The 13,391-nt window shown below is 51.2% G+C and overlaps 1 protein-coding gene across 1 annotated transcript; it reads right to left on the bottom strand.

Annotated features, from left to right (window-relative positions):
• Positions 1-2,760: 2,760 nt before the first annotated feature.
• On the bottom strand, positions 2,761-11,383 carry ZC3H12A (zinc finger CCCH-type containing 12A). Its single transcript, XM_075721890.1, has 5 exons — positions 10,896-11,383; positions 7,539-7,678; positions 6,516-6,750; positions 5,867-5,973; positions 2,761-5,761 (listed from the first exon to the last, which is right to left on the bottom strand). The coding sequence occupies exons 1-5, from the start codon at positions 11,381-11,383 to the stop codon at positions 4,737-4,739; spliced, it is 1,995 nt and encodes a 664-aa protein (XP_075578005.1). The 3' UTR covers positions 2,761-4,736.
• Between the last annotated feature and the right edge of the window lie 2,008 nt (positions 11,384-13,391).

Genomic DNA, 13,391 nt, shown 5'->3' with positions numbered 1-13,391 from the left:
CCCTCATCGCCCAGCACAGGGGAAGGAGATATGAGAATCCAGCACTCTACCCTGACCTCTGCCACAGCACAGCTTCCCATTTTTTCCTTCCCTCTTCTGAGTATTGATGTAAAAAAACAAAAGCCACCCACAAAGTCAAGATACCCTGTAGCACCGACTTCTGAAGGAGGGCTCTTCCTCTGCCTGTTCATCCTTCTGTTGTGCAGTGGATGACATTTATTACCTTTTCCATCTATTTCTAGCACAACTGGGAAGGCAAAGAGCAGACTGTTCTCCTCTACCCCCAAAACACACTGGTGGACCCCTCATTCCTCTTTGCAAGCACCTCCACTCAGCTGCTTTGCTTTCACACCAAGAGAGTTTTATCTACCCCAACCCACCCTCCTTGGTTCCCTTCACACTGCCTTGTGCTTTCAAGAAGGATGCAGCCACAGCGATCCCCTCCTGCTGACAGCAGGCACCCGGCTCGAGCAGGAAACACCACAGATGACAGCGAGAATGACTCGACCGCTGCTGGAGGGTGAAGGATGGCACGCTTGATTTAGAAGGAAACAGCGATGGATGGGCTCACCAGACTTGTTTCGCAGAGCTCACAGCCATTCAGCCAGCTCCTGTTGGCCCCGCTGGCCAACGCAAACAGCCTTGTGTTCTCTCAGCAGTTCTCCTTCTCTTTCCCATGGTTGTGCCCTGACACTTTTCAGGAGCCTTCTGCACCCCATTCTCCAGCTCAGCCTGGGAGCTCCCCCTTTCAAGGAGAACAGCAGCGATTCCTTACCCTGTCAGGGTAGGAAAAGCTGCTCAGAGAGGAGCCAGCCTCCTGCGGGGCTCGGCACGAGGCTTTACCAACTGCACAAGGCCAACAGGGTGAAGGCAGGGCAACCCCACTGAAGTTAGGGAAACTTTCAACAGGGTGCCTGTGTGTGACCTCCTTAATTCAGTAAGCCGACAAGAAGATCTAACCTATTTTAGAAGGATAAGAAGCACAATGCAAACGCACAGCAGTCATGACAGGTCCTCCCTGCCGATGCACCCCAAGGAAGCGGTAAGCCACAGGATGCATCTTGAATATTCCACAGTAACAGCACAGCGAGAGCCTGCCCGAGCGCAGCAGGCTGCAGCGTGTGGATAGGCGGCTCCTCTGACTCGGTGTCGACGATTGTGCGGGGGGAAAACATATTCAGCAGTGACAGTCCCAAAGAGCATTCCCCAGGTTTCCCAAGCTCCTGAGGAGCACAGGGAACGGGCCCACCGGGATGCGGGGCACACGAGGAAGCAGTACTTACGCTCAAACACAGAGGATGCTCCACGGGCAGGACGCGCAGGTTCACTCAAGCAAAAGCCTTGTGCGAGAGAATGAGAGAATTCAGAGAAGCAGCAGCTGGATTTCCACTGGGTTTTCTGGGTGGCATGGCAGCATGCACAGCAGCAGTTTGTGGGAATAATTTTGACCAGATTTGTGTTAGGGACTGACCCTCCCAAATTGCTCTGTGTGCCACCAGGACTGTCACTGCAATAGAAAAGTTAGCTTCATAACCAAACCAAGTCACCACCAGCTCTTCCCTCCCTGCTTATGGCAATGAACCTCTGTGCTTCTGCACCAATTCCTTTAGTTGTATCAGTCCAGCTTTGACAGAAATAAAAATAAACGCTACCCTCCCCCATCCTGCAAAACTAAAATAATCTATTAAGGTATTTTACTGGAAGAGCAGCCTTAAAATCCTGCAGCATTTTTCAACTACAGACCCCACTACCAACAGCAGAAAAGTCTTCACCTGGTTAAAAGATCTGATCGAGTCTATCACAGATCGCTAATGCCCTGCCCAGACCCTAGCCATCACACATGCAGAGCCGCACAAGCTTACTGTCACTCCAGATGCCAGCCCCAGGAGAGCTCCTCTCCCACAGCCCATAAATGACCTTTCAGACTGTCAGGTTCAGGTTTCAGATTTGTCTTTTGAAACAAAGCACTATCTCCAGGAGCACCTGCTTTCCTTGTTTTTTATTAACTAGGAATAGCCATTGCCCTGTATTAGTTTAAGAGCACAAGTTTGAATAAAGACCATTAAGTTATTTAACAGGTCAGATAAGAGCATGCTGTACTGCAGTACAGCAGGTGGGACGGGCATATTCTTATACAGAAATGCAAGCATTGATATTCCTACTGCATTTCCTTCCCAGTTCATAACAAAACTTTAGAGCAAAGTCTTGACATGTTACAGTTAGCATATTATCATACTCAGCATCTGGCACAGATGTGCTACGTAACTGGGTAAAACATGCATGTATTTCCAGACTGTACTGTGGAACTGGCCATTAAAACTGAAGCACAGCCCACACTACTTATTCCAAAATAATTAGGATCATGCTGTTTAGCACCTGAGACATCCAGTTCTCATACTGCAGTTCGAGCCACATGCCAGCACCCCGCTGCCTCATCACGCCTCGGCTGCCAGCGTGCCCCTCTGAGCCAGCCTCAGTAACGCCAAATGAACAGTAAACACTGGACACGCTATTATCTGCTATGGCAATTTGGAGCAATTTGGGTTTTTTTGACCCATCACACTGCATCAATTAACAAGCCTGTCAATATCCAGCCATCAGACTGTTGCTGCCATGAGAGTGTGTATGGAGATCTAAGACTGTCAGAGGAACGCCAGGGAGGAAGGACAATTTCTCTGACTTTCCTGGGAAGCCAGACGAAATGTTGAATGGTCTTCCAAAAAGCCACCAGAGACCAAAGAATTCAACTCAGCAGTTTTTATTTATATAACACACATTCTTACTTTGCCATGGCTTTCACATGGCTGCCTCCATTCAGTACATAAACTAAATACTGCATAATGATACAGAAAGTTCAGTAAAATGTCAGCTTGTGAGTATAAAATGTTAATCCTTCTGATTGCAAGAGAAGAAGCATATATCAGCATTCCGCCAGAAAAACAAAAAACACCACGCCAAGTAACAACACAATGGCTGAGTCAAGAATAGTACTAATTAAAAACAGCATCAAGCAGCAAGTTGCTGGACAATAACATTAAAAACCATTTTTCCTGTAATTTACAAATATGCAAAGTATCAGGTTACTTAAAATTAAGAAGCATTTTGCTTACTAACATGAAACATTACTAGTTCGTAATGTATCATAATTAACCAGGTATACAGGTTTCTGTGTCCCTGTGGGTTCTACGGCACATGGTGCCAGTCTGGGTAGGTCACGCCTTAGACAGTCAGAGGGAAGAACAGCAACAGACAAGACCCTTCCTGAAGAGGGTTCTCAGAAACAGCTGTATTCCACTCTCCCCTTCACAATTTGCCACTCCACAGCCTTGGTTTAACCACAAGATGGACATATTTAAAAAACATAACAAAAACCACAGATACAATGTGTATCAACAAATCAACTGCTTCTGGCCTGCAAGTGCAAGAAACATCTTTGCATTCTAAGCACAATGAAATTCCAGGACCAGAACCAATTACTACAGCAATTGGTTTTGCATATTTAAAATCTGTTACAGTATCTACAGTAAAAAACATCTTACAGAGTAAGAGAGAACGAAAGGGGAACAGTCTTACCAAATAAGTCTTATTCTATATTTTTGGATACTGCTATAGTTTGACGAAGCTGAAGGGGACAGGAAAGTATGAGTAAGAAGGAAGATGAAGCAACAGCTTTACAGAGAAAAATATTAAGGAATCCTCAGGAACAGTACTGGCAGCAGTCCAGACATGACTACAGCTGTTTTACTGAATGCTCAAAACTATTGCTGTCTGAAGACAAAAGGCACAACATCATAAATCCTCCTTGTCAGTGTTGCACAGAGATAGCCTAAGACAGGTTACCAGCCAAGGTTAATGTTCTAGAGCAGCATCAACAGCGTGGTCATCCACGTGTTCTGACAACTGCATTTTTCAGCAAATGCCAAACACACAACTCGCATGCAGCTTCGGAGCAGTGTCAGGCCTCTCATTCTGAGAAGGGGTTGCACTCCTAGCTCCTCTTATTTCGGGAAGCTGAGCCGCTTGCTAAGCACTTGTGGTACATACTGGAGAACTACCTTGTTTCAGGAAGGTAAGTTTAAGTGGGAGGGGTATAGAGAGCATCATTAGAGAAGTGCACCAATAAAACCAAATTAAAGTCAGCTAAACCTAGCTTCATACTAGATTTATAATCTCAACATTTTCCGCAGATTTTTGTAAAGAGGCTTAGCTAAGACCTAAGAACAGCCTTGACAATGCATTTCAGTCTTCACAAATATGCCTCACACCACTGCAAAAAACCAAAACACACACCACACCCCAAACCCCTTATCTTTCACAAGGCCCCCTGAGTCCTCCCCTCCCTATATAATGCACTAAGCCATCCCAAAACTGAAGCTAATGGGAGGAGTAAGGTCACATTCGGTTCTGAACAACTGCAGGAATTTAGGGTGTGCCTGACTCTCCATGCAACCCCAAAGGAAAAATCCTGAAGCTGCAGCCTCTTCTGGTCAGCACCCAGAGCTTCTTCAACATTCTCTGGGGCAGAGGGGACCCTAGGCTGCCTTTCCAAGAGCAGCACACTGTCACGTCTAAAGCAGGATTTGCTGTGAGCACACCACATGTGGTACGCAGCCTCCAGCTGGAGCCTGGTACTTCCAAGAAGAAGGAGGAGCCCTCAGAAGGCATCTACGGCAGCTACAGAGCGCAAACACTGCCCCTCAAGCCTTTCACATGCCTGGCTGCCCTCAGCATCTGCCTCATACACCTGGGTTCTGAGACTTGTACGTTAGTATCTCTGCAGCTAGCCTCTGGGGATCCAGAAGGCGAGGGAAACGGCTCATCACAGCATCAACTAAATGGGGATGGAATATGCCACACAGCTTGACATGCACATTGGCCCGCTCCTCTGCGAACTGGTCAGGGACAGCCCACTGGCAGGAGTCCCCATACGTCGGCCCTGGGGCCCTCTGCACTGAACGAGGATCTCGCACGCTGGTAGATCTCACTTGAGGAGGTGGCATCTGGTACGGTTCAGACCAGTACTCGCGAGAATGGGGTGGAGGGGCATCATACTCATTAGGCAGACTATATTGCCCAGCATTAGCTGGGTGTACAGGTACTCCATAGCCTGAGAAAGAGTGAGGCAGTCCCGAGTGAGACATCTCAGGACTATACTGCAAGAAGCTAGCACCAGAGGAAGAAGATTTATGGGAACCATGCTTGTAAGAGACCAGACCATTTTGCTCTAAGCTGGGAGAATGCGGGTAGACAGGTCTCTGACTACCGCAGGTGCAAACTGCCACCTGATCAGCATGGGAATGATCACAGTGACTGGTGGATCTGTAAGGCCACATGTCAGACAGTTGGTTCTCCAAAGACCCAATGCCTGAGTCGAGATGCTCCTGAGAGATGTAAGACAGAGAGTCCATATGAGGCTGCTGGTACCTGTCAGAGGACCTGTGGCTCCCACTGCTAGGAGGGACACTGCCTGACACAGAGCCTTTGACCTGAAGCGGAACATCACTGGGCTTGGCTTTGTGGGTCAAGCTTTTCCTCTCTGCAGAGACCTTCTGCAAAGAGCTTTTATCACACTCTGTGGACACAGAGCACAAGAGCTCTGCCTGGGAACCTCTTTTGCCCTTTTTCTCCTCCTTGGCACTGGCACTTCTGGTAGGAGACAACCTTGCATTGGCTCGGAGTTCATCAGCTAACGAGCGCTGGGGCTGATTGATCCGTTCAGGGTGGTAGAATTTACACTTAATTCCGTAAGTGCATTTCTTCCCTGCAAGGAAAGGCAGAGCATGGAATGACCAGCTGAATTTTACTAAATGCATGAATTACACTTGCACAGATACCTCAGCCTTCACGTTTAGAAGGCAGGTCTTACCGTAAGGGCACTGTTGTTTCTTGTGTTCTGGCACCACAGGTTTCTTTCTGAGAAAGTTATCCAGGCTGGGGCCATGTCGCCCTAAGGGATCATCTGGAGGCATAAACCTAAAGAAAAATAAATCTCAATCAGGAGCAGTTCACTTTCTTGGGTCAGGGTTTCATTTCTTCTAGAAGTCTCCCATTTCATTGAAGGTTAAAAGCCACCTGAGCCCTAAAAAGCTTCCACATTTCATTGCAGTGACATGTCACCTAGTAAAGACTGGCATGAAGTGCTTCCCTTCAGGCACGGAAGGGTTTTGTGCTCTGTTGGTGACCAGAATTAGCACTTGATGCTGGGCCTGCTAATGACTGTCCTGTGAGGAAATGAAGTGCTGGAGCTCTCCTAGGAACTCCACTACCAAACTCCTGGCTCCAAACCATGGACAGCTATCAAGATGACTGATTCTTTACGCCTTTGTATGTCACCACAGCTGGGCAGTTCTTCCCACCACACTTCCTTCTACCAAAAAAAATGTCTAGAGGATTTTTTTTCCATTCTGTACCAGCATTAAGTTCTTTTCATGCATCACTTGCCATTGCTTCATTAAAACGAAGACAGCATGCTCACACAGATCTTTTTTAAAAACAAAGGAAGAATGGGAACATACTTGTCGTTGACAAAGGAATACATCAGCAGACGCTCCTCAATGAATTTCTTCCACTCAGGACGCTCGTTCTGCAGGTCCCGATAAGTATCATTAGAAACCACAATGCCATCAGACTCGTGTGCCAGTTTCACAATGAATCGATCATCATAACAGACAACACGCTTGCCTCCAACCCGCCTGGAAGGAGTGAAGACCAGGATTTTCTTCTTCTCAAGGTCACGGAGAATGTACTGGTCTGGAACAAACACAACTGTGAACACACTTACACAGCCCAAAAGCCTTCACACAGATAAAGTAACATCATAAATAAATGACAGAATTCATGTAAAGTCATTTCACCTCTCCACAACCCAGCCTGTATTCTCATCTCTTTTCCTATACTACCCATCAGTCTGTCAGAGGTGGATTCCTAGCCACGGTGCCTGCATGGCACCCAAGAACACTCAGAGCACACCACAAAGGCTGCTGTAATACAGTAACTCCCATCCACATAATCCTTTGCATGCAAAGTGTGATTTGCATTTAAGACTGGCAGGCTAGTATCTTTTGTAGCGCCATACTACATGCATAGATTTCTGAGTAGAGTTACTTACAAATCTCAGCTGTTTGCAAGTTCAGAGCAAACTCCCCTCAAATTGAATAATTCTGACTAAACTCCTACCAAGTTTTAACTTTTAGCATGTAGAAATTCTGTACAGTCTACAGTGTCACATACGTCACAGCCAAATACATAGCATGAAGATGTGTCCCTGAAAGAGGAGAAAAATGCAAGTAATAAGACAAGAAGTTAGGAAGCAGAGTAGCATTACATTCTTTGTTCTCTGAATTATTCCAACTGATCCAGGCAACAACTTGCTTAGGGGAGAAGTTAATGACTAATTCTCACTGGTCAGCTCAGCTTACTGGATCTTACTTAGATCTTCCATTCATAAGTTAATTACTAACTAGCAAGAACTTTGCAAGCTTGTTAAGTGACAAAGCAGTAAGCCTGAAAAGCTACTTTTGGTTTTCATATTTCCACACCTGTTATAAGTACATCTGGTCGTGGCTGCTCCTTCCTCCAAGATGGCACAAAGACTGTAATATCCTTGTGTCCCCTGTCCCAAAACCACTGGACAGCCAGAAGGATACCTCGGCAGGAGAACACTTCTTTATTTCCATGGCTGCATCAAAGAAGAAAATAAAGAATTTCAATATTCAGGTTATGTACAGAGTAGTCAGGCAATACACTAAGCCAACGGGTCCAGCAATTCAGACAACCCTGAGTGAAGAAGTGCTAGAGTAGCACAATCAGTGTGTGTTGCTCATCTCGTGTAAATAGCAGCACTAAGTTCTTCGCAGAATTACTGCTGCTTTTAGCACCTCAGTATACCAATAAATACCTAAATCCTCAGTGGGAGGGAGAAAGCAGCCATAACTGTTGCAGCTGCTCTGAAACAGAGCCCTTGCTTCAGCTCTGGACTCTTGATCTTTATTTTTAGCCCCGAGTACAATGTGATCTTGAACACCCTTTGTCCTGTGCTGCCAGCTAGCACCAGTGGCTAACCTCTGCCAGTGTAAACTGTACCCTCACTAGGTGTTTTGCTTGTAACGTTAAGGACAACGACATTTTATGTACTCAAGGACATCATCACTGATGAAAGATGCTTCTTCATTATATTATGGCCCAGAAAGTCAGTTACAAACGCACTATTTGCACAAAACAGCAACACTTCCTGCTAGCAGGATCAGTGCTGAATGTCTTAACAGCACTTGGCAGTTTCAGAACAAAGTTTGACAACAGCATCAGAAGCTACATACCAACGCAAAAAGCTGCTGCTTAGCTATTCATTAGGTCACACCAATAAGTTTCCAGAACCTCTAAGAGGAAACTACCACTCCCGGCTTACGAGTGCCAGTATTTACAGTGTAATCAGCTCTTCTGTTGATAATGGTTCTGGCAAACTTTCAACATTTCTGTATTACTGCCCAATTTGTCATTCTGGGGAACCTAACAGCCTGCGTTGCAGGATGACACTCTGGTAAGATATACTACACTGAAGATAACTGGTCTGGTAATTCAGTAAGATTTTCCCCACCTGGGCACTACCCCACCCCAAATCCAACTCCTCCCATTTACACTTGAATGTCATTTCCACTCCCACCACCACCTGGCATGCTAGTGAACTCCTCCATGAAGTAATTACTGAAGACCTTACACCCCAGCAGAGGCACTGCCAAGAAGTGCTGTTACTGTAGTACAGCCGTACCACTAGAAAGAAACTTCGTTTCTCCTCCTGTCCTCACCCTTCTCTGAAGCTATTAAGAAAGCGGAAGAGTTGGACCAAAATTATTCTTCTGTAAGAACTACACCTTTAACACCAAAACTAACACCTAAAGAGACGCCTAACACATCTTCATTAAGAATCCCAAGTTGCAGAAAGGCTGACATTAACAATCAGAAGAAAGATGCTCTAAAAGTTTTCTCCAGTGTCAGACTGGGTTTGCTACAGATAGCCAGATACAGGCTACTACAGTATTTTAGAGATAAATGAGAAAAGCAGAGATTTTTTGAGTCCCTGCTACCAATCTCAAATCTACAGAAGGTAGCTAGTTGGGCTGATCTGATTTGGCAGCAGCCAAGAAAAAATTCCCTTAGAAGGAAGTAAAAGCTAATTTCCACTATGATTTGCATATGTTTGTCAAGAGCTGTTCAGGGAGGCCGCTGTACACACTGCAAATGAATCAGCAGGGAACATCACACCATCAATACAGGAAGTTTCAGAATGGAATTCCCCTTCTAGCAAATTGCTTAAAAAAAGCCAGACTGCTTTTCTCATGTCAAACTCTTGTCCTATCGTCAGCGTTCTACTGCCTGGCCTGCCCTGAGTCACACTTGCTGTGATCTCTCCTGCACTTTTTGGGATAACTCTCATAGGTAAGAGGCTCCTCATTCACAAAACACAACCAATTCTGTCGCTTAAGCCTGAGCACTTACCTAAGGTAAACTTCACTGCAAGAGTCACGCTTATCAGCCCAGGTCTCACAATGGGCCATTTTCCTCAAGTGGCTGCACAGCTGCTGGAGAGCCACAGCAACAGGACTGTGCCCTCCTGCAGATGCCCAGGTCACATCTTTTATTCTCTGGGCCCGCTTGGTTGCCATCAGAATTCCTTATTCGCCCTGGGATTCACAGGCTCTGTTCGTCGGTCACACAGCAGACTGTACCCCATCTTTTCTCAGTCCTGTTCTCAGAACTGTCAACCACAGCTTAGAGAAAACCACACCTGCAAACGTATCTCCACTCAGCACTTTCACCTTAGACAAAGTCTACAGTAATGCATGCAGCAGCTCTGTGTGCACCCTGTTGGTTGTTGATTTTTATAAAAAGGTCTGTGTACACAGACACGCATTACAAGATCTATTAAGCTAACACACAGAGAAGGAGGCCTGCTTTTGAACGGCAATGACGAAGCCCAATTCGGAAACCTGGTGCATTAAATTAATGGAGCCCAGACCCCGCCGTGTAGAGGTGGGGAGCGCAGCACCAGGGGTTGGGGCAGGCAACGCTCACCATCGTGGGGAGCAAAAGCCAAGGTGAAAGGAGGGACATCAGGCCACTAAATCCCCAGCCCAGAGATTCTGGGTGCTCGGGGGATATGAGGGCTCCTGCGCTCCCAAGTTACCGTTCCAACCCAGGCGGCTTCGCGGGCTGCCTCCGGTTGCGGTACCCGACAGGACCTGCGCCATCAGCACCAGAACACCTGGGACGCCGAGGGCGAGTCGCAGCCCTGCCTTGGTGACACCATCTGCTAGAGTCCCCCTTTGGCATCCCATCCGTTCTCTACATTGTACGGAAATTTAACCAAGGTACAAGAGTCACAATTTGGAGACTGGTCTCCAATGCAGGAGACAGCTCCGTATTATAAAGTCTTCTCTAATTAAACCTGCAATTATTTATTGAGCAACTTCCTGCTACAGAAACTTACATAAAGCCATTAGGTAAGAGGACAACGTATCCTCAGTACCCTCCTCATAAGCTAGAAGGAAATGTCTTTATTTGCCAGCAAGCACACCCGCTCTCGTCGGAGCCCTGTGCCCACTGGCTATGGGCTGGCAGAGCCCCGGGGCGGGAGGGGCCACCGAGGCAGGCTGCACCTGCAAACGCGATGCTCATCCTCGCAAGAGCTATGCGCGCTGGTGAGGTGCCTTGGAAAATATTAGCAGCCGCTACCAGGGCACCCAGCAGTAGCTGTTTGCAGTGCAAACCCCCCCGAGTTTTTCGGACTCCGGGCGCTCGGCGCGCCTCAGAGCCAGAGGTCAGGCAAACCCACCGGGCCACCGCGGCAAGTGCCGACAGCGCCCGAGCGCCCGCCGCGCCCACCCAGAGCCCCCGCACACCTCATGGCCACGTTGCTGCCATCGATAACGATGGGCTTCAGGTTCTCGCTCTCCGTCTCCTCCGGGGCCGGGGCCGGCGCGGGGGTCTTGTTGGCGCCCCCCCCCCGCGGGACCAGCGGGGCCTCCTTGGCCTCCGGCGGGGCCTCGCCGCTCTCCCGCTCGGCCGGGCCGTGCTTCACCAGCTCCCCCAGCACCGTGTTGGTGTCGGCGTTCAGGCCCAGCTTCTGCAGCACGACGTGGATCTCCTCCGAGGAGTAGCCCAGCTTGCGGAAGAAGTCCACCTTCAGCTGCATCTCGGCGCTGTCGCAGGGCTCCCGCCCGGGGCCCCCCGCCTCCTCGGGCGGCTCCGCGCCGGGCAGGCCGCCCGGGCCCGGGCCGCGGCTCGGCTCTCTGCCGCTCATCCTCTCTCCGAGCCGGGACGCCGGCGGGCTGGCGGCCGGGCGCGCCTCAGGCCAGCCCGGGACGGAGGAGCCGCTGCCCGCGCTCATGGCTCCCCGCGGGGGACTCCCGGCCTCCGCTCACGGCCCGGACCTGCGGGCCAAGACGGGCGTTAGCAGCGGCCCCGGGCCCCCCTCCGCCGGGCCCCCCTCCGCGGGCCCCCCTCCGCCGGCCCCCGCCCCGAAGCCGCCCGTCCGCGCCCCCTTACCGGCCTGCCGCCGACGGGCCGCCGCTGCGTCTCCATGGGGCCGGAGCGGGGCGGGCGGCGGCCGCCGCCGCTTTATACCGGGCCCCGAGAGCGCCGCGCCAAGGCGGAAGGGCAGAGCGGGCGGGGGCGGAGCGGCGGCTGCTTCCCGGTCCGCCCCGCCCCGCCCCGCCCGGCCCGGCCCCGCCGTGCGGCCTCGCCTCGGGCCCTGCCGCCGGGCCTGCGGCTCCGCGGGCCGGGCCGGGCCTGCGCCGCCGGGCGAGCCGGGCCGGGCCGGGCGAGCCGAGCCGAGCCGAGCCGGGCGAGCCGAGCCGGGCCGAGCCGCGTCCCCGGCCCCTGCGGTTGCCTCTGGCCCCCGCCCAGCCCCGCCGGTGCCTCCCCTGCGGTAACCCCGGCAGATGCGGGCCAGGGCCCTGCTGCAGACACCTGGGTGTGTGCAAATCGCTGCGCTGCGGGCAGATGTGCCCCACAAGCGCGCTCCGTAGGTAGATGCTGCCTTCTGCTTCCTGCTCCGCTGCGGGGACAGCCCGGGCTCCCGCTGCGCGACCCGCGGCCTTCGGGCTGCGCGACCCCCGGCTGCGGGCGCAGGAGCCGGCGCAGAGCCCCCAGCTCGCGCAGGCGGCGAATCCTCCATCAAGGAGGTCGATGCCGTGGAGAAGCTGGTTCCGCAGAGGCTTTTCCAGCTTGTCCTTGGCTGCTGTCACTCTGAGGTTAAAAACATTGAAACTCGGGGCCTGGCCCTTTTTTACTTCCCCCACACCATCAGAGGTGGATGTCAAACGCTGATCGAGTCCCAGAGCTCCGAAACACGAGCTTGGTGCTTCCCGGGAGCGCATCTCCGGAGCCGTGTGGGGCCAGGCGGTGCCAGCGTGCAGCCCCGCACCGCGTTACAGCCCAGGCCTTGGCCTGGGAGCTGGCGGGAGAGCATCGCTCCAGCCCCGGCGCTCCCAGCGCCCAGCTGGAAAGCAGAGGAGACCGGCAAGCTGGCACCGGCCCGGGAGGGAGGCGGGACAGCGGGCAGGGGACGGTGGGTCCTGCTTCAATTGTTTGGCATTGCAAGGGCTGTTGTGGAGGCTTCAGCTCCGAGGCCAATTGACCTGCAGTCACCGAGGAGCCGCTGAGAATGCACCGCGGCTGTTTAAGCCGAGCTCAAGCTGTAGGCCGCTTCAGGCAGAAGGAATGTGTGAATGCACCGTCGCAAGCCTCAGGCCCGTCGGCAACGGTGCTCTGCGTATTTTTACGTTCCGTATGAGCTGCGCTCCCAGCAGCCGGTGCTTGGACACAGCATACGGCGACGCTGAAATCGCCTGATGGACGGACACGGCAGAGCGCGGTCGGGGTGCTCGCACCATCTCCTGCCGTGGTGGCCTCTCCTGCGCCGGCGGGGACCAGCCCGGAGGGTGCCCGCGCAGGCTGCACGCCGGGTGCGCACCGCGCAGGAGGCTGGAATCTCTGACACACGACTCTTGCACCACTTTCATCCCGATGTGATGCAGGTGGCTGTGATTCAGCCGGTGGAGGCTTATCAGCCCGGCTTTTCGAGGAGATAAGAGCCGACAGGAAGCATCTATCAACCACCAGTACCTGTCCCCTGACTGTTCGCTAAAGCCACCCTTACAGACCGTACGTAACTGCAGGAATTGAACCAACGTTTCACAATGTGCAAAAATTTTACATCTCTGACTTCTGATTAATCATTCCTAAACAATTTAATGAAGGTAGTTGCAAATTTGCTTCCCTGAGGCCATGTACCAGAGCCCAACTTAAGAGCAAGGGAACTCTCCCAGTTACAGGAATACATTTGCATTCATCTTCCTTGTGGTTACCCTGAAACAATAATTTTTTTTTGTCTC

Source organism: Pelecanus crispus, chromosome 16 (genome assembly GCF_030463565.1).
Source record: "Pelecanus crispus isolate bPelCri1 chromosome 16, bPelCri1.pri, whole genome shotgun sequence".
Classification (NCBI taxonomy): Eukaryota; Metazoa; Chordata; class Aves; order Pelecaniformes; family Pelecanidae; genus Pelecanus; species Pelecanus crispus.
The sequence above is the reverse complement of the archived record's forward strand: the minus strand, read 5'-3'. Positions and strand labels throughout refer to the sequence as shown.